This window comes from Bombina bombina, chromosome 4, assembly GCF_027579735.1.
Source record: "Bombina bombina isolate aBomBom1 chromosome 4, aBomBom1.pri, whole genome shotgun sequence".
NCBI classification, from domain to species: Eukaryota; Metazoa; Chordata; class Amphibia; order Anura; family Bombinatoridae; genus Bombina; species Bombina bombina.
Window position 1 is genome coordinate 844,287,667 of NC_069502.1, and position 27,838 is coordinate 844,315,504.

Sequence of the window (27,838 nt, forward strand, 5' to 3'; positions counted from 1 at the left end):
GGGAAAAATAAAGTGCTTGAAAATTAACTTATTAAATTGCTTCCCAAAACATAGAAAAATGGCAAAGGAATCCAGCTGCAGGACGCGGAGGTTAAAACTTCTCATCACTGGTGAGACTGCGCTCGGAATATAGTGGAAGCGGGTGGCAGACAAGGGGAGAGGAGGGGAAAGAAAGCACTTGATTGTCATCTTGGGCCACAGTTTAGTCCACGTGTACAGCTCACTTATATGGTCCTACATTAGTGGAGCTACTATTGTACATAGACACTTCCGAATCTAAACAGGGCCAGTATATTACCCTGTGGAATACCCAGCTATACTGGGAAGACACACTCAAATCTGCCACCTCGTATCAGCAAGGCAATTATTAACCACAAATCCTTAAAGATACATAACCCCTTTTCTCAAACTTTCCTCACACAACGCCCAGCATTGTCACTAGTTCTGGGTCACAAGTGTCACCTCCCCCCTTAATCAGCTTTTCTAGGTGGCCTGTTGCAAATAATCTAATTGGCATGACACAGCAACAATCTTTTTACCTAATTGTTCTGTTAGTCCATGAAAGTGGACCAATATTTCCAAAAGCTGTCACCAGCTACAAGAGAAAGCATGAGCTGTAAGGCGAAAACTTCGGAAAGAAGCCAGGGGCATACTGTTGAGGTACACGCTGAAAGTCGCCAACTGCTAGAACACTCTCCATCTCCTATGTGAGAACAATCCTCCATGCTTCAAGAACTTAAATCTTTCTTTCCAAAATGAAATATTGCCAATCGACGAAAAAAGGGCTCACCGAGTGGGCCCAGAGAGAACTCTGGAACATGCCAATGGAAACCTAGGCAAGTCATTTTCAAGTGTTTCAACTTTCAGGGAAAAATAAAAATATGTGCATATAGAGCTCGGAAGGAAATTACTTATGAGGAATCCAGACTGCTTCTCTTTCAAGACTTCTCAGCTGAGGTAACAAAGCAAAGGAAGGAGTTTACCCCACTGTGCTCACGTCTCCATGAGCAAGGTCGTCAAATAGCGCTATTGTTCCCAGCCAAACTTTGTCTTCAAACACCAACAGGAAGCAAGTTCTTCCATTCTCCCAAGGCCCTAAAAAAATACCTGGCTACAGAGGAGCAACGAGCCCCAATCTGAAGCTCATCTGATGTCCACAACAACGTGCTTGAATCACAATATAGCGTCTTAAATGGCTAACAAAGTGTTGCTGATAATTGGTTTAGTAGGCTTTCTCATTTTATTGATGTCTAATTGAGACCAAAGGACAGAGAGTAACATCCTCAACCCGTTCTCGGGGGACATTTACCTATAATGGCCGCTAAACACATCTCAACCTCACATGAGCTTATTTACCAATGTTTATCTAATGGTTTGTTATTGTGTTTTTAGAGTTAAAAGTTTTTGATTATGTTCATGTCGGGTTGTGTGGGTGAACGGGAGAGAAGTAATTGCACCCCTTTGTTTCTTGTGTCCAGGGCGCACCCTGCTGTATTTCATTAGTCATTTCGGGAGCCTCTGCTGAGTTTTTAGTTCTGCGCGCCACAGAAAAGGGGTCTCTATAATTCGTAATATACAACTCTGTAACATTTATCATTAATCCCCCACAATGTTGATTGGAATGTTAAGCTATTGTTTGTTTGTTACAACTCTTGTGCTGATATGCGTGGACCTCCACGGTTCTCTACATGTCACTAACATTTATTGTGCGGCGGGGGCTTGGAACTGTGAATGTGTATTGTATAGTATATAGATTGTTGCTTAATTATCTGCTGAAACTGGAAAATATAACCATATTCACTTGTTCTGGGCACCTGGGGTGCGGCTTGCAACGTCACAATGAGCGGTTTGTGAGCCCTTACTGGTCTTTGAACCCACCGTGCCACAGGCGTGGGAACAATGAATATACCAATAGATAAGCGATCTGTTGGAGGGTTGGGGCGGGATCTTTCTTTATGCTGTGTAAATTAGTAACCATAGATCTGTTTGCTATCTCTCCTATACTGTTATGCCAAAATCACCCAGTTTTTTTCTTCCAAATAGGTATTTGTTGTGCTGAGGGATTGATCGGGGGGGGGGGGGGGGAGGTGGGTATGGACTTCCCAACACTTTCGAGACTCCTTGCCACTGATTCACTTAGCCGCCCCCCCTATTTTAGGATGTCCCTGAAATTATTCACATGGAACGTGGGGGGTATTAACTCCCCCGTAAAACAGAAAGCAATCCTTACACACCTGAGGAGGCTGGGGACAGATATCACCTTCTTACAGGAGACCCATCTCACAGAAATCGAGCATTAAAAATTAAAAAGCGACAGGGTAGTAAAATTGGCATCACATGCACACACGAGCGCAAGTAGAGGACTAGCTATTCGTTTCGACAAGAGACTTACCACAAACATTACACACACTCATTTAGATCCAGAGGGTAGGTTTCTCATTGTACAAGCGCAAGTGAATGCAATCAGATACACATTTTGTAATCTGTATGCTCCCAACCATAGATCTCCCCCTTCTGGAACACGCTACACCAGGCCTTAGCGCCTTACATGGGAACTGGACTTAAAACATAAGCAAAAGAATCAAACTGAAACAGCTGCCTGAAGAACTTTTCTACCAAAAACTGCTTCTGAAGAAGCAAATACATCAAAACGGTAGAATTTAGTAAATGTATGCAGAGAGGACCATGTTGCCGCTTTGCAAATCTGATCAACTGAAGCTTCATTCTTAAAAGCCCACAAAGTGGAGACTGATCTAGTAGAATGAGCTGTAATTCTCTGAGGCGGGGTCTGACCCGACTCCAAATAAGTTTGATGAATCAAAAGCTTTAACTAAGAAGCCAAGGAAATAGCAGAAGCCTTCTGACCTTTCCTAGGACCAGAAAATATAACAAATAGACTGGAAGTCTTCCTGAAATCTTTAGTAGCTTCAACATAATATTTCAAAGCTCTCACCACATCCAAAGAATGTAAGTATCTTTCCAAAGAATTCTTAGGATTAGGACGCAAGGAAGGGACAATTTCTCTACTAATGTTGTTAGAATTCACAACCTTAGGTAGAAATTTAAATGAAGTCCGCAAAACCGCATTATCCTGAAGAAAAATCAGAAAAGGAGATTCACAAGAAAGAGCAGATAGCTCAGAAACTCTTCTAGCAGAAGAGATAGCCAAAAGGAACAAAGCTTTCCAAGAAAGAAGTTAAATGTCCAAAGAATGCATAGGCTCAAATGTAGGAGCCTGTAACGCCTTCAAAACCAAATTAAGACTCCAAGGAGGAGAAATTAATTTAATGACGGGCTTAATACAAACTAAAGCCTGTACAAAACAGTGAATATCAGGAAGTTTAGGAATCTTTCTGTGAAATAAAACAGAAAGAGCAGAGATTTGTCCCTTCAAGGAACTTGCAGACAAACCCTTATCCAAACCATCCTGTAGAAACTGTAAAATTCTAGGGATTCTAAAAGAATGCCAAGAGAATTTATGAGAGGAACACCATGAAATGTAGGTCTTCCAAACTCGATAATAAATCTTTCTAGAGACAGATTTACAAGCTTGTAGCATAGTATTAATCTACGAGAAACCTCTATGACTTAGCACTAAGCGTTCAATTTCCATACCTTCAAATTTAATGATTTGAGATTCTGATGGAAAAACGGACCTTGAGACAGTAGGTCTGGCCTTAACGGAAGTGGCCAAGGTTGGCAACTGGACATCCGAACAAGATCCGCATACCAAAACCTGTGGAGCCACCAGCAACACAAACGATTGTTCCATGATGATTTTGGAGATCACTCTTGGAAGAGGAACTAGAGGCAGAAAAATGTAAGCAGGATGATAACACCAAGGAAGTGTAAGCGCATCCACTGCTTCCGCTTTAACATCCCTGGACCTGGACAGGTATCTGGGAAGTTTCTTGTTTAGATGAGAGGCCATGAGATCTATCTCTGGAAGACCCCACATCTGAACAATCTGAGAAAACACATCTGGATGGAAGGACCACTCCCCTGGATGTAAAATCTGACGGCTGAGATAATCCGCCTCCCAATTGTCTACACCTGGAATATGCACCGCAGAGATTAGACAGGAGCTGGATTCCGCCCAAGCAAGTATCTGAGATACTTCTTTCATAGCTTGAGGACTGTGAGTCCCCCCCTGATGATTGACATATGCCACAGTTGTGATATTGTCTGTCTGAAAGCAAATGAACAGTTCTCTCTTCAATAGAGGCCAAAACTGAAGAGCTCTGAGAATTGCACAGAGTTCTAAAATATTGATTGGTAATCTCCCCTCTTGAGATTTCCAAACCCCTTGCGCTGTCAGAGATCCCCAACCTGAAAGACTTGCATCTGTAGTGATCACAGTCCAGGTTGGCTGAACAAAGGAAGCCCCTTGAACTAAACGCTGGTGATTGAACCACCACGTCAGAGAGTGTCGAACATTGGGATTTAAGGATATTAATTGTGATACCTTTGTATAATCCCTGCACCATTGATTCAGCATACAAAGCTGGAGAGGTCTCATGTGAAAACGAGCAAAAGGAATCGCATCCGATGCTGCAGTCATGAGGCCTAAAACATCCATGCACATAGCCACTGAAGGGAATGACTGAGACTGAAGGTGCCGACAGGCTGCAACCAATTTCAAAAGTCTTTTGTCTGTTAGAGACAGAGTCATGGACACTGAATCTATCTGGAAACCTAAAAAGGTGACCCTTGTCTGAGGAATCAAGAAACTTTTTGGTAAATTGATCCTCCAACCATGTTTTTGAAGAAACAACACTAGTTGATTTGTGTGAGATTCTGCAGAACGTAAAGACTGAGCTAGTACAAAGATATCGTCCAAATAGGGAAACACCGCAATACCCTGATCTCTGATTACAGATAGTAGGGCACCTAGAACCTTTGAAAAGATTCTTGGAGCTGTTGCTAGGCCAAATGGAAGAGCAACAAATTGGTAACGCTTGTCTAGAAAAGAGAATCTCAGGAACTGATAATGTTCTGGATGAATTGGAATATGAAGGTATGCATCCTGCAAGTCTATTGTAGACATATAATGTCCTTGATGAACAAAAGGCAGAATAGTCCTTATAGTCACCATCTTGAAAGTTGGTACTCTTACATAATGATTCAAAATTTTCAGATCCAGAACTGGTCTGAATGAATTTTCCTTCTTTGGGACAATGAATAGATTTGAATAAAACCCCAGACCTTGTTCCTAAAAAGGAACTGGCATGATTACCCCTGAAGACTCCAGGTCTGAAACACACTTCAGGAAAGCCTGAGCTTTTACTGGATTTGCTGGGATACGTGAGAGAAAAAATCCTCTCACAGGAGGTATTACTCCGAATCCTATTCGATACCCTTGAGAGACAATGCTCTGAATCCATTGATTTTGGACAGAATTTATCCAAATATCCTTGAAAAACCTTAATCTGCCCCCTACCAGCTGAGCTGGAATGAGGGCCGCACCTTCATGCGGACTTAGGAGCTGACTTTGGTTTTTTAAAAGGCTTGGATTTATTCCAATTTGAGGAAGGCTTCCAATTGGAAACAGATTCCTTGGGGGAAGGATTAGATTTTTGTTCCTTACTTTGACGAAAGGAACAAAAACGATTAGAAGCCTGTAGTTAATCAGAAAAAAAGACTAAACCCCAGTTAAGAAAAAATATTTCTTAATATGTTTATTTTCCCCAAATATGAAACTGACAATCTGCACAAGGAAATACATGAACCTGACTAATGCAAATATAAGTACAATACATATATTTAGAACTTTATATAAATGCATAAAGTGCCAAACCATAGCTGGCGTGTCTTAAGTAATAAAAAACATACCTACCGAAAGACACCCATCCACATATAGCAGATAGCCAAACCAGTACTGAAACAGTTATCAGTAGAGGTAATGGTATATGAGAGTATATCATCAATCTGAAAACGGAGGTAGGAGATGAATCTCTACAACCGATAACAGAGAACCTATGAAATAGACCCCCGTTATGAAAATCGTTGCATTCAATAGGTGATACTCTCTTCACATCCCTCTGACATTCGCTGTACGCTGAGAAGCGCAGGTCAACGTAGAAATCTTAGCACAAAAACTTACTTCACCCCCTCCATAGGAGGCAAAGTTTGTAAAACTGAATTGTGGGTGTGGTGAGGGGTGTATTTATAGGCATTTTGAGGTTTGGGAAACTTTGCCCCTCCTGGTAGGATTGTATATCCCAATACGTCACTAGCTCATGGACTCTTGCCAATTACATGAAAGAAATTCGAATAGCAACATATAAAATACAACTCCCATATCTCAGCGGAGGACTTGGCCCCCCTAACCTGAAACTCTATAACTGGGCCTACTTGATCAGGTTGGTGGTGGACTGGCAATTACACACATCACATTTTTGTGATGGGCGACTTGAGGAATCTGTGTTGGTTCTGATGTCGCTTTCTTACTTACCTTATGTCCCTCCACAAAACTACACTTCAGTTATCAGAGATAACTCCCTGTATAGAGACCCTTTAAAAAAGCATGGCATTTGACATTTAGGTACCTGAAGTTGAATTCCCCCACACCTAGGTACATCCCAATAGTGGGAAATGATGACTTCCCAGCGGGTAACACATTGTCACCCTTCCGCATCTAGAAACAATTAGCGGTTAGAACCCTAGGAGACGTCTTAGACCCATTATTACACACGTTAAAGACATTTCATGACATACGGAGGCAATTTAATATTCCACACAACCACTTCTACGCCTACCTCCAACTTAGGCATTACATCAATGACCTACAGAAGCAAAAACCTGAATTTTGGCACTCTTCTCCTTTTTCTATCTCGCACACATTGTTTCAGGTTGGGATCTTTTCCTCATCTGAATTCTATAAATGACTGCTTAAACAGCAAGAAATAACCATACAAACTAAGATAGTTGTGGGAATGGCCCCTCTCACTTCGACTTGCATCACAACTATAAACATTAAACTTAGCTTAGAAAGGGTGAAAGCCGCAACACTTGCCATTCCACTCATAGAAGCTCAGATCCGTATTCTCCACAAAGATTACATTATGCCAGACCGGTTAGCCAAATGGAGTACCCAATACTCCAACACGTGTCAAGTGTCGAAGTACCTCACCACATATTTAACATTATTTCTACTCCTGCCCCTTATCAGAAGGTTCTGGGGGCACCTTCAACACTGGATTAAGATTACATTTAGAGTGGACATTACTTTGGACCTAGATAAAATCATACTTTTCTTATGGGATGACTCATACAAAAAGATGTATAAATTACTTACACTCTGCATGTTACTGGCGAGACACTGCATTCTATGTCGTTGGATTAGTCGTAGAGCGCCGACCATGGCACAATTTAGCAACCTTTTACTTGGACGCATTTTTATTGAGCAGTATGACACGAAATTAGACACTTAACGTAGACTTAACCACTTCCTTAGGAAGTGCTGGTTACTCCGCCCCCCCCCCCCCGATGCAGAGACAGATTCTGCAACCTTTTCTTAACCATGAGCTGTTTCAGGCGGCTACACTGAGGGGTGACGGGCCTGCACTAGTAGAAGGTATAGAAAACCCCTCCTTAGTGAAAAACCTAGAGGAATTGCTTTTCTAAATATCATAAAAATGTCATAATAGACCTGATATCGCCTCACACAGGGTGACTGACATAGGGGTGTTGTCAGGGTAAGCAATCCTACACATGGTGTTCGGTAGATCCCTCCCTCTGGTCCTTCCTTGCATGGGCTGCAGGCGGATAGGAACATACACAGCGCCCCTTCTCTGCACAAGAATATAGATCTAGAATATTTCTCTTTTCTATTTCATTTTTTTTTAAATTTAACAGTATTTTTGTTTGGTTATTGCGGTGTTATTTAATGCTTGTTATATATATATAAAAAAAGAAGACAATAATATCTTCAAAAGGTTTTTTGGTGGCCTTATGAGATCCCTATGCGATGATGGAACTTCACTCTCATGGCTCCCCCAAGAACTCTTTGTGGACTTTTCACAAATCCAAAATGTTAGAGATTTTGCTATTTGTGATCGATCAAATGGTGTGTAATGCCTTAAATAACATGATGTTTCTTCACATAACTATGCATAACTGTTTTGATGGATATGTCTTTGCTAATAAAGAGAATTTAAAAAAAAAAAAAAAAAAAAAAAAAAGTATTGCTGACCCCTATGAGCAAATAAAAACTAATTTAGCTCTGTGTACTTCCGGGAAACTATGTAGCTTTAAGTGCCACTTAAAGATCACATTTTCCATTTCACAAATCATATATGTTTGTTTATGCAAGTCCATCTACAGGCCTGCCATTGGTGGTATGGTAGATGGTAACCGAGCTCCCAGGAACTCCTGGGCTTGGACTCTTTTATCAGTGCTATTTATTATTAGATGCTATGTCCAGCGTATATGTGCTATAGATGATTTGTGTCACTTAAAACTACATAGTTTCCCTGAAGTACACAGAGCTAAATTTCTTTTGATTTGCTCCATATCGGTAATATGAGTACGTTTCTGGCTGATACCGATATTTCAGAAATTCCAAATATCGGTCCTAAAAATCGTCCGCTCCGATATATCGGTCTATCCCTAGTCTACACCAGAATTTGTATTGTTTAAAAAGATAGATAATCCCTTTATTACCCATTCCCTAGTTTTGCTTAACAAACATTTATTAATATAAATACACTTTTTACCTCTGTGATTACCTTGTATCTAAGCCTCTGCAAACTGCCCCCTTATTTCAGTTCTTTTAACAGACATCCATGTTAGCTAATCATAGCTGGCTCCCTGGAACTCCACGTGCGTGAGTACAGTGTTATCTATATGACAAACATTAACTAACACCCTCTAATGGTGAAAAACTGTCAAAATGCCCTAAGTGAAGAGGCGGCCTTCAAGGGCTTAGAAATTAGCATATGAACCTTCTAGGTTTAGCTTTCAACTAAGAATACCAAGAGAACAAAGCAAAATTGGTGATAAAAGTAAACTGGAAAATTGTTTAAAAATGACATTCTCTATATGAATCATGAAAGTTTATTTTGGACTAGACTGTCCCTTTAAGGCACTTGGCTTTCTAAGGGTTGTAATGAGTAAAACATAAAATCAGCGCTATACATATATCTTCCCAATAAACTCTCAGACATTTAGACCAAAAGCAATATAATAAACCCCCCCCCCCACATAATCCAGGTTCCATATCACAGAAAGCAGCAATGCCAGTTACTACAAGTAACACATAAAGTACCCAGATACAGCAATTTGCACCAGTAAATACATAAATATGTTATCACAGAATAGTCCTAACTGCCCATCTTATTAGAACAACAGAACAAAAAGAATAACTTTAGGTATCAGGAGAGGCTCTGTGTTTCTGTCCATCCTCCTTAAAAGGAAACAACTCTTTGTTGGTTAGTGCTATTAGGGTGAGACAAGATATATGATCCACAGCAGATTAATTTACTAAACAAGAAAAACAGAATTTATGCTTACCTGATAAATTACTTTCTCTTACGGTGTATCCAGTCCACGGATTCATCCTTACTTGTGGGATATTCTCAATCCCTACAGGAAGTGGCAAAGAGAGCACACAGAAGAGCTGTCCATATAGCTCCCCTCAGGCTCCACCCCCCCAGTCATTCGACCGACGGTTAGGAGAAAAAGGTGAAACTATAGGGTGCAGTGGTGACTGTAGTTTTACAAAAATAAATTTGAACCTGACTTAATTGCCAGGGCGGGCCGTGGACTGGATATACCGTAAGAGAAAGTAATTTATCAGGTAAGCATAAATTCTGTTTTCTCTTACATGGTGTATCCAGTCCACGGATTCATCCTTACTTGTGGGATACCAATACCAAAGCTTTAGGACACGGATGAAGGGAGGGAACAAGTCAGGTAACCTAAACGGAAGGCACCACTGCTTGTAAAACCTTTCTCCCAAAAATAGCCTCCGAAGAAGCAAAAGTATCGAATTTGTAAAATTTGGCAAATGTATGCAGTGAAGACCAAGTCGCTGCCTTACAAATCTGTTCAACAGAAGCCTCATTCTTGAAAGCCCATGTGGAAGCCACAGCCCTAGTGGAATGAGCTGTAATTCGTTCAGGAGGCTGCTGTCCAGCAGTCTCATAAGCCAATTGGATGATGCTTTTCAGCCAGAAGGAAAGAGAGGTAGCAGTCGCTTTCTGACCTCTCCTCTTACCAGAATAGACAACAAACAAAGATGATGTTTGTCTGAAATCTTTAGTTGCCTTTAAATAGAATTTTAAGGCACGAACCACATCAAGATTGTGTAACAGTCGTTCCTTCTTAGAAACTGGATTAGGACACAGAGAAGGAACAATAATTTCCTGGTTCATATTCTTATTAGAAACCACTTTTGGAAGGAAACCAGGTTTGGTACGCAAAACAACCTTATCTGCATGGAACACCAGATAGGGTGAATTACACTGCAAAACAGACAATTCAGAAACTCTTCGAGCAGAAGAAATAGCTACCAAAAACAAAACTTTCCAAGATAATAACTTAATATCTATGGAATGTAAAGGTTCAAACGGAACCCCTTGAAGAACTGAAAGAACTAAGTTTAGACTCCATGGAGGAGCCACAAGTTTGTAAACAGGTTTGATTCTAACTAAGGCCTGCGCAAATGCCTGAACGTCTGGTACAGCTGCCAGACGCTTGTGTAACAGGATAGACAGAGCAGATATCTGTCCCTTTAAGGAACTAGCTGACAAACCTTTCTCCAATCCTTCTTGGAGAAAAGACAATATCCTTGGAATCCTAACCTTACTCCACGAGTAACCCTTGGATTCACACCAACAAAGATAATTCCGCCATATCTTATGGTAAATTTTCCTGGTGACAGGCTTTCTGGCCTGGATCAGAGTATCTATCACTGATTCAGAGAACCCACGCTTAGCTAGAATTAAGCGTTCAATCTCCAAGCAGTCAGTTGCAGAGAAACTAGATTTGGATGCTTGAATGGACCTTGAATTAGAAGATCCTGCCTCGATGGCAGTTTAAATGGTGGAGCCGATGACATGTCCACTAGGTCTGCATACCAAGTCCTGCGTGGCCACGCAGGCACTATCAGAATTACCGAAGCCTTCTCCTATTTGATTCTGGCTACTAGCCGAGGGAGAAGAGGAAACGGTGGAAAGACATAAGCTAGACTGAATGACCAAGGCGCTACTAAAGCATCTATCAATGCCGCCTTGGGATCCCTGGATCTGGATCCGTAAAGGGGAAGTTTGGTGTTCTGACGGGACGCCATCAGATCCAATTCTGGAATGCCCCATAGCTGGGTCAGCTGAGCAAAAACCTCTGGGTGGAGTTCCCACTCCCCCGGATGGAAAGTCTGACGACTCAGAAAATCCGCCTCCCAGTTGTCTACTCCTGGGATGTGAATTGCAGATAGATGGCAGGAGTGATCCTCCGCCCAATTGATGATCTTGGTTACTTCCTTCATCGCTAGGGAACTCTTTGTTCCCCCCTGATGATTGATGTACGCTACAGTCGTGATGTTGTCTGACTGAAATCTGATGAATTTGGCCTCTGCTAGTTGAGGCCACGCCTGGAGCGTATTGAATATCGCTCTCAGTTCCAAAATGTTTATCGGGAGAAGAGATTCTTCCCAAGACCATAGACCCTGAGCTTTCAGGGAGTCCCAGACCGCACCCCAGCCTAACAGACTGGCATCGGTCGTGACAATGATCCACTCCGGTCTGCGGAAACTCATTCCCGGAGACAGGTGATCCTGAGACAACCACCAGAGAAAAAGAGTCTCTGGTTTTCTGCTCCATTTGTATTTGAGGAGACAAATCTGCATAATCCCCATTCCACTGTTTGAGCATGCACAGTTGGAGTGGTCTTAGATGAATTCGGACAAAAGGGACTACGTCCATTGCCGCAACCATCAAACCAAGTTGCGAAAGGAGCAAAAATTAGCCTTGTTTTTTGGCCTTAAACGGTCTATCCTGCGGGAGGGCATGACCCTTCCCCCCAGTGATATCCGTGATAATTTCTTTCAACTCGGGACCAAAAAGGGTCTTTCCCTTGAAAGGAATGTTTAGTAATTTTGTTTTGGACGACACGTCAGCCGACCATGATTTGAGCCAAAGCGCTCTTCACGCCATAATGGCAAAACCTGAATTTTTCGCCGCTAACTTAGCTAATTGGAAAGCGGCATCAGTGATAAAAAGAATTAGCCAGCTTTAAAGCGTGAATTCTATCCATGACTTCGTTATATGAAGTCTCCCTCTGGAGCGACTCCTCCAGCGCCTCAAACCAAAAAGCCGCTGCAGTAGTTACAGGAATAATGCAGGCAATTAGCTGGAGAAGGAAACCTTGCTGAACAAACATTTTCTTCAGCAAACCTTCCAATTTTTTATCCATAGGGTCTTTAAAAGCACAACTGTCTTCTATTGGTATAGTTGTACGCTTAGCAAGTGTTGAAACTGCTCCCTCCACCTTAGGGACCGTCTGCCACGCGTCCCGCCTGGGGTCATTTATGGGGAACATTTTCTTAAAGATAGGGGGGGAAACAAAAGGTACACCTGGTCTCTCCCACTCCTTAGTCACAATATCCGCCACCCTCTTTGGGATCGGAAACGCATCAGTGTATACAGGGATCTCTAAAAATCTGTCCATTTTACACAATTTTTCTGGGACCACCATGGGGGTCACAATCATCTAGCGTAGCTAAAACCTCCTTAAGCAGGACGCGGAGGTGTTCCAGCTTAAATTTAAACACTAATGAATCTGACTCTGCCCGCTGAGAAATTTTTCCTGTGTCAGAAATTTCTCCCTCGGACAGACCATCCCTCACTGCCACTTCAGAGTGTTGTGAGGGTACTACAGATAAATCATCCAAAGCTTCTGATTGCTCATCCTCCGTTCTTAAAACTGAGCTATCACGCTTCTTTGGAAAAACTGGCAGTTTAGATAGAAATGCCGCAAGGGAATTATCCATGACTGCTGCTAATTGTTGTAATGTAATAGGGCACAATGCGCTAGAGGTACTAGGCAACGCTTGCGCGGGTGTAACTGGTGTAGACACATGGGGAGAGGAAGGAGGACTATCCTCATTACCTTCCGTCAAAGAATCATCTTGGGCTACATTTTTAAGTGTCACTGCATGGTCATTAAAATGTTTATATACCTTAGCACACTTTAAACACAAATGCAATGGGGGTACCGCCATGGCTTTCAAACACATAGAACAAGGTCTATCTGTAGGCTCAGACATGTTAGACAGACTTAGATAGCACTTAAATACAAAAAAATACACTTTTTGAAAAAACGTTACTGTGGCTTTAAATAATAAAAAGCACCCACTTTTTTACCAAATCTCAAAAAACATCCGATCTTTATGAAATTTACACCATATGATCCTAATGCTAATGAAAAGATTGCACACCAAGTTTCAAGCCAATTAACCCCTTATTGCCCAAACCGGAGCAAATTGAAGCTGCCACCGGTTTAACACACTACAGCACGATGCCACAGTCTCTGCTGTGGCCCTACCTTCCTTGGGGATTAGTTTTGGAACGAAATAAGCCTCCCTGAAGTCCTTCTGCAATCTCTGGACTCTACATGTGAAGCTGCATGAAGCTGACTTGCAAAACAACTGCGCAACTGAGGTGCGAAAATTAGGTCCCCTCCCTCTTCACTCCGGAGTTGTGGGGCCTTTCTGAGTCAATTTAGGTGTCTAAAATTATGCCAGACGTATAAAACCCCTATAAAGTGTTCCAAACATGATAAACACTTGTGCAAACATCAGATTATATTAAAAAATAATCGATTTTCCCCATAACAATGTCCACCAGTGATTTAAGCCGTTTTAACTAAGCCATCCTTCTATACTGAGTCTGAGAATATGGCTTACCTTCCCACATGGGGATTTCTGTCAGTCTTCTAGCATTACCAAGTCTTGTTAGAAAAAAAAGTGACTGAGCATACCTTAAGCAGTTAAGCCTGCAAACTGTTCCCCCCAACTGAAGTTCTCTGGTACTCAACAGTCCTGTGTGGGAACAGCAATGGATTTTAGTTACAACATGCTAAAATCTTTTTCCTCTCAGCAGAAGTCTTCATCACTTTCTGCCTCAGAGTAAATAGTACAAACCGGCACTATTTTAAAATAACAAACTCTTGATTGAAGAAATAAAAACTACAAATCTAACACCACATACTCTTTACCCTCCCGTGGAGATGCTACTTGTTAGAGCGGCAAAGAGAATGACTGGGGGGGGCGGAGCCTGAGGGAGCTATATGGACAGCTCTGCTGTGTGCTCTCTTTGCCACTTCCTGTAGGGATTGAGAATATCCCACAAGTAAGGATGAATCCGTGGACTGGATACACCATGTAAGAGAAAGTTAATTTATGGTAAACTGTCACATAGGAATTTATTACTCACCTTTGTTATTTGGAAAACTGCTCACATACGGCTCCTCTCTATGCTCAATCTTTGTAACAAGTAAAGGTTTCATATGAACATATCCTGTAAGGACATAAATCACAGGTTATGTGAGATAGATATCATTATATGGTGCCAAAAAACAAATAAATTTCCATTAGCTGGGTACTCAGTAAAACGAAGATTCACAGGTCCTGCTGCTGAAAGTTATTTTAACTTCATCACAAATAAGTTTAGAATAAAAGATTTTATTTTATAGCAAAAAAGGAAATTTATGCTTACCTGATAAATTTATTTCTTTTACGATATGACGAGTCCACGGATTTCATCCTTACTTGTGGGATTTATCCTCCTGCTGACAGGAAGTGGCAAAGAGCACCACAGCAGAGCTGTATATATAGCTCCTCCCTTCCACCTCCAGTCATTCGACCGAAGTTAGGAAGAGAAAGGAAAAGCCAAAGGTGACTGAAGTTTAATAAAGTGTGAAGAGACGACCAAGTTGCAGCCTTGCAAATCTGTTCAACAGAAGCATCGTTTTTAAATGCCCATGAGGAAGGCACAGCCCTAGTGGAATGAGCCGTAATTCTTTCAGGAGGTTGCTGTCCAGCAGTCTCATATACCAGACGGATGATACTCTTCAGCCAAAAGGAAAGAGAGGTAGCCGTAGCTTTCTAACCCCTACGCTTTCCAGAAAACACAACAAATAAAGAAGAAGATTGACAAAATTCTTTAGTCGCCTGCAAGTAAAACTTCAGGGCACGGACCACGTCCAGGTTATGCAACCGACGCTCCTTCTTAGAAGAAGGATTAGGACATAATGAAACAACCACAATTTCCTGATTAATATTCTTATTTGAAACAACCTTAGGAAGGAACCCAGGTTTGGTATGTAAAACCACCTTATCAGAATGAAAGATAAGATAAGGCGAGTCACATTGTAACGCTGAAAGCTCAGAAACTCTACGAGCAGAAGAAATAGAAACCAAAAACAAAACTTTCCAAGATAATAACCTAATATCTATGGAATGCATGGGTTTCAAACGTTACCCCTTGAAGTACATTAAGGACTAAATTCAAACTCCAGGGTGGAGCAATTGATCTAAACACAGGCTTGATTCTGGTCAAAGCGTGACAAAAACATAATTTATGCTTACCTGATAAATGTATTTCTCTTGTAGTGTGTTCAGTCCACGGGTCATCCATTACTTATGGGATATATTCTCCTTCCCAACAGGAAGTTGCAAGAGGATCACCCAAGCAGAGCTGCTATATAGCTCCTCCCCTCACATGTCATATCCAGTCATTCGACCGAAACAAGACGAGAAAGGAGAAACTATAGGGTGCAGTGGTGACTGGAGCTTTAATTAAAATTTAGAACTGCCTCAAAAAAAGACAGGGCGGGCCGTGGACTGAACACACTACAAGAGAAATAAATTTATCAGGTAAGCATAAATTATGTTTTCTCTTGTTAAGTGTGTTCAGTCCACGGGTCATCCATTACTTATGGGATACCAATACCAAAGCTAAAGTACACGGATGATGGGAGGGACAAGGCAGGAACATTAAACAGAAGGAACCACTGCCTGTAGAACCTTTCTCCCAAAAACAGCCTCCGAAGAAGCAAAAGTGTCAAATTTGTAAAATTTTGAAAAGGTATGAAGTGAAGACCAAGTTGCAGCCTTGCAAATCTGTTCAACAGAGGCCTCATTCTTAAAGGCCCAGGTGGAAGCCACAGCTCTAGTGGAATGAGCTGTAATTCTTTCAGGAGGCTGCTGTCCAGCAGTCTCATAGGCTAAACGTATTATGCTACAAAGCCAAAAAGAGAGAGAGGTGGCCGAAGCCTTTTGACCTCTCCTCTGACCGGAATAAACGACAAACAGAGAAGAAGTTTGCCGAAAATCTTTAGCTGCCTGTAAGTAAAACTTCAGGGCACGGACTACGTCCAGATTATGCAAAAGACGTTCCTTCTTTGAAGAAGGATTAGGACATAATGATGGAACAACAATCTCTTGATTGATATTCCTGTTAGAAACAACCTTAGGTAAAAACCCAGGTTTAGTACGCAGAACTACCTTGTCTGAATGAAAAATCAGATAAGGAGAATCGCAATGTAAGGCAGATAACTCAGAGACTCTTCGAGCCGAGGAAATAGCCATCAAAAACAGAACTTTCCAAGATAAAAGCTTAATATCAATGGAATGAAGGGGTTCAAACGGAACACCTTGAAGAACTTTAAGAACCAAGTTTAAGCTCCACGGAGGAGCAACAGTTTTAAACACAGGCTTAATCCTAGCCAAAGCCTGACAAAAAGCCTGGAAGTCTGGATTCTCTGCCAGACGTTTGTGTAAAAGAATAGACAGAGCAGAAATCTGTCCCTTTAACGAACTAGTGGATAAACCCTTTTCTAAACCTTCTTGTAGAAAAGCCAATATCCTAGGAATCCTAACCTTACTCCATGAGTAACTCTTGGATTCACACCAATATAAATATTTACGCCATATCTTATGGTAAATTTTTCTGGTAACAGGTTTCCGAGCCTGTATTAATGTATCAATAACCGACTCCGAAAAACCACGCTTTGATAGAATCAAGCGTTCAATCTCCATGCAGTCAGCCTCAGAGAAATTAGGCTTGGATGGTTGAAAGGACCCTGAATTAGAAGGTCCTGCCTCAGAGGCAGAGACCATGGTGGACTGGACGACATGTCCACTAGGTCCGCATACCAGGTCCTGCGTGGCCACGCAGGCGCTATCAGAATCACCGATGCTCTCTCCTGTTTGATCCTGGCAATCAGTCGAGGTAGCAACGGAAATGGTGGAAACACATAAGCCATGTTGAAAACCCAAGGGGCTGCTAGTGCATCTACCAGCACCGCTCCCGGGTCCCTGGACCTGGATCCGTAACAAGGAAGCTTGGCGTTCTGGCGAGATGCCATGAGATCCAGCTCCGGTTCGCCCCAACGAAGAATCAGTTGAGCAAACACCTCCTGGTGAAGTTCCCACTCCCCCGGATGAAAGGTCTGGCGACTTAGAAAGTCCGCCTCCCAGTTCTCCACGCCTGGGATGTAGATCGCTGACAGGTGACAAGAGTGAGACTCTGCCCAGCGAATTATCTTCGAGACTTCCAATATCGCTAGGGAACTCCTGGTTCCCCCTTGATGATTGATGTAAGCCACAGTCGTGATGTTGTCCGACTGAAATCTGATGAACCTCAGTGCTGCTAACTGAGGCCAAGCTAGAAGAGCATTGAATATTGCTCTTAATTCCAGAATGTTTATTGGGAGGAGTTTCTCCTCCTGAGTCCACGATCCCTGAGCCTTCAGGGAGTTCCAGACTGCACCCCAGCCTAGTAGGCTGGCATCTGTTGTTACAATCGTCCAATCTGGTCTGCGAAAAGTCATTCCTTTGGACAGATGAACCCGCGACAACCACCAGAGAAGAGAATCTCTGGCCTCCTGGTCCAGATTTAGTAAAGGGGACATATCCGAGTAATCCCCATTCCGCTGACTTAGCATGCATAGTTGCAGCGGTCTGAGATGCAGGCGCGCAAATGGCACTATGTCCATTGCCGCGACCATTAAGCCGATTACTTCCATGCACTGAGCTACTGATGGGCTTGGAATGGAATGAAGGACACGGCAAGCATTTAGGATTTTTGATAACCTGGACTCCGTCAGGTAAATCTTCATCTCTACAGAATCTATAAGAGTCCCTAGAAAGGGAACCCTTGTGACTGGTAACAGAGAACTCTTTTCCATGTTCACTTTCCACCCATGCGACCTCAGAAATGCTAGAACTATCTCTGTATGAGACTTTGCATTTTGAAAACTTGACGCTTGTATCAGAATGTCGTCTAGGTACGGAGCCACCGCTATGCCTCGCAGTCTTAGTACCGCCAGGAGCGAGCCCAGAACCTTTGTAAAAATTCTCGGGGCCGTAGCCAACCCGAAGGGAAGAGCTACAAACTGGTAATGCCTGTCTAGAAAGGCAAACCTTAGGTACCGATAATGATCTTTGTGAATCGGTATGTGAAGGTAGGCATCCTTTAAGTCCACTGTGGTCATGTACTGACCCTCTTGGATCATGGGTAGGATGGTTCGAATAGTTTCCATTTTGAACGATGGAACCCTTAGGAATTTGTTTAAGATCTTCAGGTCCAATATTGGCCTGAAGGTTCCCTCTTTTTTGGGAACCACAAACAGATTTGAGTAAAAACCTTGCCCTTGTTCCGTCCGCGGAACCGGGTGGATCACTCCCATTACTAAGAGGTCTTGTACACATCGTAGAAATGCCTCTTTCTTTATTAGGTTTGTTGATAACCTTGACAGATGAAATCTCCCTTGTGGAGGAGAAGTTTTGAAGTCCAGAAGGTATCCCTGAGATATGATATCCAACGCCCAGGGATCCTGGACATCTCTTGCCCAAGCCTGGGCGAAGAGAGAAAGTCTGCCCCACACTAGATCCGTTTCCGGATAGGGGGCCCTTTCTTCATGCTGTCTTAGGGGCAGAAGCAGGTTTTCTGGCCTGCTTGCCTTTCCAACCCTGTCTGTAACGATTAGCAGTCCCTTCCTGTTTTGGAGCGGAGGAAGTTGATGCTGCTCCTGCCTTGAAATTACAAAAGGCACGAAAATTAGACTGTTTGGCCTTTGATTTGGCCCTGTCCTGAGGAAGGGTGTGACCCTTACCTCCAGTAATGTCAGCAATAATTTCTTTCAAGCCGGGCCCGAATAAGGTTTGCCCTTTGAAAGGAATATTAAGCAATTTAGATTTAGAAGTGACATCTGCTGACCAGGATTTAAGCCATAGCGCTCTGCGCGCCTGGATGGCGAATCCGGAGTTCTTAGCCGTTAGTTTGGTTAAATGCACAACGACATCCGAAATAAATGCATTAGCTAGCTTAAGGGCTCTAAGCTTGCTCATAATCTCATCCAATGGTGCTGTGTGAATAGCCTCTTCCAGAGACTCAAACCAGAATGCCGCTGCAGCAGTGACGGGCGCAATGCATGCAAGGGGCTGTAATATAAAACCTTGTTGAACAAACATTTTCTTAAGGTAACCTTCTAATTTTTTAACCATTGGATCTGAGAAAGCACAGCTATCCTCCACCGGGATAGTGGTACGCTTGGCTAAAGTAGAAACTGCTCCCTCCACCTTAGGGACCGTCTGCCATAAGTCTCGTGTGGTGGCGTCTATTGGAAACATTTTTCTAAATATCGGAGGAGGGGAAAAAGGCACACCGGGTCTATCCCACTCCTTGCTAATAATCTCTGTAAGCCTTTTAGGTATAGGAAAAACGTCAGTACACACCGGCACCGCATAGTATTTATCCAGCCTACATAATTTCTCTGGGATTGCAACCGTGTCGCAATCATTCAGAGCCGCTAACACCTCCCCTAGCAATACACGGAGGTTCTCAAGCTTAAATTTAAAATTTGAAATTTCTGAATCCGGTCTCCCCGGATCAGATCCGTCACCCACAGAATGAAGCTCTCCGTCCTCATGTTCTGCAAATTGTGACGCAGTATCGGACATGGCTCTCGTATCATCGGCGCGCTCTGTCCTTAACCCAGAGCTATCGCGCTTGCCTCTTAACTCAGGCAAATTAGATAATACCTCTTTCATAACATTAGCCATATCATGCAAAGTGATTTGTAAGGGCCTTGATGTACTTGGCGCCACAATCTCACGCACCTCCTGAGTGGGAGGCGAAGGTACTGACACGTGAGGAGAGTTAGACGGCATAACTTCCCCCTCGTTGTCTGGTGATAATTTCTTTACCGGTAAAGACTGACTTTTATTTAAAGTAACATCAATACAATTGGTACACATATTTCTATTGGGCTCCACATTGGCTTTTAAACATACTGAACAAGTAGATTCATCTGTATCAGACATGTTTAAACAGACTAGCAATGAAGGCTAGCAAGCTTGGAAAAAACTTTCAATAAATTTACAAGCAATAGAAAAAAACGCTTCAGCGCTTTCAGAAACACAAAAAAACTGTCACAGTTGAAATAACAATGAACTAATTCAGTTATAGCCAACAAATTTAACAGTAAATGTATGAATTTAGCAGAGGATTGCACCCACTAGCAAACGGATGATTACCCCCTCAATACCCAAAAAAACCGGATAATCAATTTCAGATTTAACGCTTTTATCACAGTCAAACACACTGTCACAGGTCTGCTGTGACTGATTACCTCCCTCAAAAATGAATTTTGAAGACCCCTGAGCTCTCTGGAGACGTCCTGGATCAAGGAGGAAGAAGCAGGAAGACTGTGCTAGAATTTTAACTGCGCAACAAGGCGCTAAAAAAAAAAGGCCCCTCCCACTCATATTACAACTGTGGGAGACCTGTTAAAACGGTTTCTATGCAGAAATAAACGTTAGCCATATGGAAAAAAATCATGCCCAAAAAGATTTATCACCAAAGTATCTCACAAAACGAATAACATGCCAGTAAACGTTTTAAAAACAACTTTTCCAGTGTTATGCAAAGTTATCACTAAGCCTGCTACCAGACGCTTCTACTGCAGTTAAGGCTCATACATTTATTTCAGTATTAACAGTATTTTCTCAGTCAAATTCTAGTCCCTAGAAAATAACTCAACTGCGCATACATTTATCAGCCTGATACCAGTCGCTACTACTGCATTAAAGGCTGTACTTACATCATATGGGTAACAGCAGTGTTTTCTTAGTCAATTCCATTCCTAGAAAATATTATACTGCACATACCTCATTTGCGGGGGACCCCGCATGCTATTCCCTTTTCTGAAGTTACCCCACTCCTCAGAATGTGCGAGAACAGCCAGTGGATCTTAGTTACGTCTGCTAAGATCATAGAAAACGCAGGCAGATTTTCTTCTTCTAAATACTGCCTGAGAGAAAAAACAGCACACTCCGGTGCCATTTTAAAATAATAAACTTTTGATTGAAGAATAATTAAGTAAAAAACTCCTATCTCCTCTCACAACCTCCTTCGTTGAGACTTGCAAGAGAATGACTGGATATGACATGTGAGGGGAGGAGCTATATAGCAGCTCTGCTTGGGTGATCCTCTTGCAACTTCCTGTTGGGAAGGAGAATATATCCCATAAGTAATGGATGACCCATGGACTGAACACACTTAACAAGAGAAAAGACTGAACATCTGCCAAACGTTTGTGTAGTAAAATTGACAAAGAAGAGATTTGTCCCTTTAAGGAACTTGCTGATAACCCTTTCTCCAATCCTTCTTGGAGAAAAGACAGAATTCGAAGAATCCTAATTCTACTCCATGAGTAGCCCTTGGATTCACACCAATAAAGATATTTTATGCCATATCTTATGGTAGATCTTTCTAGTAACAGGCTTACGTGCCTGAATCAAAGTATCAATGACCGAATCAGAGAACCCCCGCTTAGATAAAATCAAGTGTTCAATCTCCAGTCAGCTGTAGAGAAACTAGATTTGGGTGATGAAAAGATCCCTGAATGAGAAGGTCCTGCCTCAATGGAAGCCTCCACGGTGGCAGAGAGGACATGTCCACTAGATCGGCATACCAAGTCCTGCAAGGCCACGCAGGCACGATTAGAATTACCGAAGCCCTCTCCTGTTTGATCCGAGCAATCACCCGGGGAAGGAGAGCAAACGGTGGAAACACATAAGCTAGGCTGAACGACCAAGGTACTGCTAAGGCATCTATCAGTTCGGCCTGAGGATCCCACGACCTGGATCCGTATCTCGGGAGCTTGGCATTCTAACGAGACGCCATCAGATCCAATTCTGGACTGCCCCATCTGAGAATCAGAGTGGCAAATACCTCCGGATGGAGTTCCCACTCCCCCGGATGAAATGTCTGTCTGCTTAAAAAGTCTGCTTCCCAGTTGTCCACTCCTGGGATGTAGATTGCGGACAGATAACAAGAGTGAGCCTCCGCCCATTGAATTATCTTCGATACTTCTGTCATTGCTAAGGGACTCTTTGTCCCCCCTTGATGATTGATGTAAGCCACAGTCGTGATGTTGTCCAACTGAAAACGGATGAACTTGGCCGAAGCCAACTGAGGCCACGTCTGAAGCGCATTGAATATTGCTCTCAACTCCAGAATATTGATTGGACAAAGAGACTCTGACTGAGTCCACACACCCTGAGCCTTCAGGGAATTCTAGACTGCACCCCAACCTAGTAGACTGGCGTCCGTTGTCACTATCACCCATGAGGGTCTGCGGAAGCACGTCCCCTGGGACAGATGATCCGACGACAACCACCAAAGAAGAGAGTCTCTTGTCTCCTGATCCAGGTCTATCTGAGGAGACAAATTTGCATAATCTCCATTCCACTGCCTGAGCATGCTCAATTGTAGTGGTCTGAGATGAAAGTGAGCAAAAGGAACGATGTCCATTGCCACCACCATCAATCCTATTGCCTCCATGCACTGAGCCACTGATGGCCGAGGATTGGACTGAAGGGTTCGGCATGTATTCAGAATCTTTAACTTTCTGACTTCCGTCAAGAAAATTTTCTTGGATATGGAATCTATCAGCGTTCCTAAGAAGGGAACCCTTGTCTGTGGAATTAGTGAACTCTTTTCTAGGTTCACCTTCCACCCGTGAGTCCTCAGGAAGGATAGAACTATGTCTGTATGAGACTTTGTCAGATGGTAAGACGATGCCTGAATCAGAATATCATCCAGCTAAGGCGCCACTGCAATACCCCGCGGCCTGAGAACCACCAGAAGTGACCCTAGAACTTTCGTGAAGATCCTGGGTGCAGTGGCCAACCCGAAGGGAAGAGCCACGAACTGAAAATGTTTGTCTAGAAAGGCAAACCTTAGGAACTGGTGATGATCCTTGTGGATAGGAATATGAAGATATGCATCTTTCAGGTCCACGGTAGACATATTTTGACCCTCCTGGATCAGTGGCAGAATTGTTCGAATAGTCTCCATCTTGAAGGATGGGACTTTGAGAAATTTGTTTAGACTCTTTAGATCTAAAATGGGTCGAAAAGTGCCCTCTTTTTTGGGAACCATGAAAAAATTTAAGTAAAACCCCTGTCCCTTTTCAAGTCTTGGAACGGGACGAATTACTCCCATAGTAGAGAGATCTTTTACACAACGTAAGAACACCTCTCTTTTTATCTGGTTTGCAGACAATCGTGAAAGAAGAAACCTCCCCCTTGGGAGAGAATGTTTGAATTCCAGTTGATACCCTTGGGACACAATTTCCACTGTCCAAGGATCTTGTACATCTCTTACCCAAGCCTGGACAAAAAGAGAAAGCCTGCCCCCTACTAGATCCGGTCCCGGATCGGGGGCCGCCCATTCATGCTGTCTTGGTAGCAGCAGCGGGCTTTTTGGGTTGCTTACCCTTGTTCCATGCCTGGTTGGGTCTCCAGGCGGTCTTGGCCTGTGCAAAATTCCCTTCTTGCTTGGTGGAAGAGGAAGAAGAGGGGACTCCTCTAAAATTTTGAAAAGAACGAAAATTATTTTGTTTACCCCTCAATTTAGAGGTTCTATCCTGAGGTAGAAGATGACCCTTACCTCCCGTAATGTCAGAAATTATTTCTTTCAAGTCAGGCACGAATAGGGTTTTGCCCTTGAAAGGAATAGCCAAAAGCTTTGACTTAGATGACACATCAGCAGACCAAGAGTTTAACCATAACGCTCTACGCGCTAAAATGGCAAATCCAGCATTCTTAGCCTGCCAATTTGGCAATCTGAAAGGCGGCATCTGTAATAAAATGTATGTGTATGTATTGGGTACTTGTAAAGCGCGGCTAATCACCCGTAAGGGTCTCAAGGCGCTGCTCATTTTATCGACCTCGGAAGGATGAAAGGCTGAGTGGACCTCGCCGGGGATCGAACCTGCAACCCTTGGGTTGCTACAGAGCTCAGCCACAGTGCCTTAGCATGCTGAGCTATCTGTCTGGAATTAAGAATTAGCCATCTTAAGGGCCTTAATTCTATCTAAAATATCCTCTAAGGGAGTCTCAACCTTAAGAGACTCTTCTAAAGCATCAAACCAAAAGGCCGCCGCAGTGGTAACATGCAGGCCGTTGGTTGTAAAAGAAAACCTTGATGAATAAACAGCTTCTTTAATAGACCCTCCAATTTCTTATCCATTGGGTCTTTGAAAGCACAACTGTCCTCAATAGGAATAGTTGTACGCTTAGCTAGGGTAGATATAGCTCCCTCCACCCTAGGGACTGACTGCCAAGAGTCCCGAACGGTGTCAGCTATGGGATACATCTTTTTAAAATTAGGGGACGGTGAGAACGGGATACCCGGTCTGTCCCATTCCCTCTTAATAACCTCCGAAATTCTCTTAGGAACCGGGAAAACATCAGTGTAAACAGGTACCTCTAAGTATTTGTCCATCTTACATAATTTCTCTGGTGGTCCCACTATAGAGTCACAATCATCCAGAGTCGCTAAAAACCCCCGAAGTAATAGACTGAGGTGTTCAAGCTTAAATCTAAAGGACATGACGTCCGTATCCTTCTGAGGTAACATACTTCCCGAATCGGAAAGTTCTCCCTCAGACAGAAGTTCCCTGACTCCAAAATCAGATCCCTGTGAGGGTACATCGGAAAAGGCTACTAAAGCATCAGAAGTCGCAGCATTCTCATGGACCTCTGTCCTGCTACGCTTGCCCTATAACCCAGGCAGCTTAGATAAGACATTCTGTAAGGGTATTTGACATAACTGCAGCCATATCCTGCAGAGTAAATGAATTAGACGCGGTTGAAGAACCTGGCGCCGCTTGGGTGGGCGTTAAAGGTTGTGACGCTTGGGGAGAATTTGGTGGCATATCCTGATTCTCCTCAGGATGAGAATCATCCTTAGGCACACTTTCTTTACATAAAATATGCTCTTTACATTGTAAGGCCCTATCAGTACACGAGGGGCACAAAGTAAGAGGGGGTTCCACACTGGCATCTAAACACATAGAACAAGTATTTTCCTCTAGGTCAAACATGTTAAACAGACTAGCAATAGCAATAATAGTCGTTCTTCACTAAAATTGAGCACTGAGTTCAATTATATAACCAAAAACGATAAGACAAAAAAACGTGTACTGCACCTTTAAATAATAAAAGCGCAACAATTTTTCTGTTAACTGCAATTATGGTCAAATAGAGTTTGCGGTAATAAAAATTGCCTATATGTGTTCCAATAAACTTTACAGTATTGCACCACTTATTTGCCAAGCTATTTACTAAATAATATTCACTTTAATGAAGAATATGATATTTTTCAACAGTTAAGGCCTCTACCTACCTGCCCCCAAAGTATGCTACTTTGACTCAGACAGTGATCGGAAGACCCTCTGTATCACTGGGGAACAAATTCACTTAGGCCCCACCGGAGCTCAGAACCATGCTGTTAGTTCCGGCTGTAGACTGCGTGATGGAATGCGCGAAAATAGGCCCGCCCATCGTGAGCGTACTCGAACCGCACTTAAGCCCGCATGGGCTGAAAAAAACAACATGTTGTACTGTAATATATCACATGTGCACTGGTGGTATTTTTGAGATGGGACGATAACATTACTTGCTAGGTATAGTGGTTCTCTCACCCTCTCTGTGTTTGGTACTGTCATATTTGACATACTAAATGAGAAAAACACGCCATGTGCCTCTAAACATACATGCAATAAAAACACTGGTAATCAAACTCTCTCTCAGGCCTGCAATTCTGCCAGCCTCTAAATAACAAAAAAACGCATCTCCCAGCGTCAGCCCACATGTGATAACAAAACACTGATCTGAAGGAACCACAAATAAACGTGCCCTCTTTTTGAGATCATTATAATAAAAAAGGGAATCTAGAAACAACACTTATATATCTATAGTATTGAGTATCCCTCCCCAGTTAGGGAAAATGTCAGCCTGTTCTGATATAACCAGTCTCCCCAGAAACAAATGACTGAACATACCTCAATGCTGCTTGTAGCATGACACGGCCCTCCACACTGAAGATATTTCTTTACACTACCTTCAACTGCTCAGTGGAAAACCAACCGGATCTTAGATAATTTTTTGCTAATATCATTATTATCAGGGTAGAAAAATAAGCTGTCCCCACTCCTCCTGGGGATTAAGTGACTGATGATTTCTCCCTGAGAAAAATAGTACTCACTGGCACCATTTTAAAATAAAAAATTCTTGATTGAAGAAAATAAAACTAACACCTCACTTTACCTCTTCCTAGTACTAACATAGGCAAAGAGAATGACTGGGGGTGGAGGGAAGGGAGGAGCTATATATACAGCTCTGCTGTGGTGCTTTTTGCCACTTCCTGTCAGCAGGAGGATAAATCCCACAAGTAAGGATGAAATCCGTGGACTCGTCATATCTTGTAAAAGAAATAAAAACACATTTGCAATTATAAAGTATATTGTAAACATTATTTTAATACAATCTGAAAAACACTGCAGTGTATTGTATGTATCTTTAAACCAAGTATAAAAATAAATATATTTTATATAACCCAGTTTGATTTTTTCATTTTCATATTTCCATAAACCATATTTTAATGTAAGAGGTTTGTATTTAAAATACACACAATCCATATTCTGACAAAGTTACATATATATTACATAATTAGCATTGTATGCTCTATGTGTGTGTTATCTGAGGATGGGGCTCTTTGCCATTTTAACTACCTGCCACTCGCCTAGAGTTCTGCGTTAGCCGTTAAAACCAGCGTTAGGGGCTCCTAACGCTGGTTTTGGGCTACCGCTGGTATTTAGAGTTGTGTAAGTAAAGGTCTAACGCTCACTTTGCAGCAGCGACTTTTCCATACTGCAGATCCCCCTACGCCATTTGCGTATCCTATCTTTTCAATGGGATCTTTCTAACGCCGGTATTTAGAGTCCTGGCTGAAGTGAGCGTTAGAACTCTAACGACAAAACTCCAGCCGCAGAGAAAAGCCAGTAGTTAAGAGCTTTCTGGGCTAACGCCGGTTCATAAAGCTCTTAACTACTGTGCTCTAAAGTACACTAACACCTATAAACTACCTATGTACCCCTAAACCGAGGCCCCCCCACATCGCTGCCACTCTAATACATTTTTTAACCCCTAATCTGCCGACCGCACACCGCCACAACCTACATTATCCCTATGTACCCCTAATCTGCTGCCCCTAACACCGCCGACCCCTATATTATATTTATTAACCCCTAATCTGACGCCCCCAACGTCGCCGCCACCTACCTACAATTATTAACCCCTAATCTGCCGACCGGACCTCACCGCTACTATAATAAAGTTATTAACCCCTAATCCGCCTCACTCCCGCCTCAAAAACCCTATAATAAATAGTATTAACAAAATAGAAAAGATAGGCAGGCACTACTCCAAACCGGTGTATGTATAAAAGCAAATACAATACTTTATTGAAGTTCCATGTAA

General features: G+C 42.6%; 1 protein-coding gene across 1 annotated transcript in view; it reads right to left on the reverse strand.

The window, feature by feature from the left end:
• Positions 1-27,838, reverse strand: part of LOC128657248 (gastrula zinc finger protein XlCGF26.1-like) — a 135,009-nt gene that overhangs the window by 15,437 nt on the left and 91,734 nt on the right. The window contains exon 5 of the mRNA XM_053711520.1: positions 14,436-14,519. Within this exon, the coding sequence (XP_053567495.1) occupies positions 14,436-14,519 (84 nt within the window). The remainder of the gene's footprint in view (positions 1-14,435; positions 14,520-27,838) is intronic.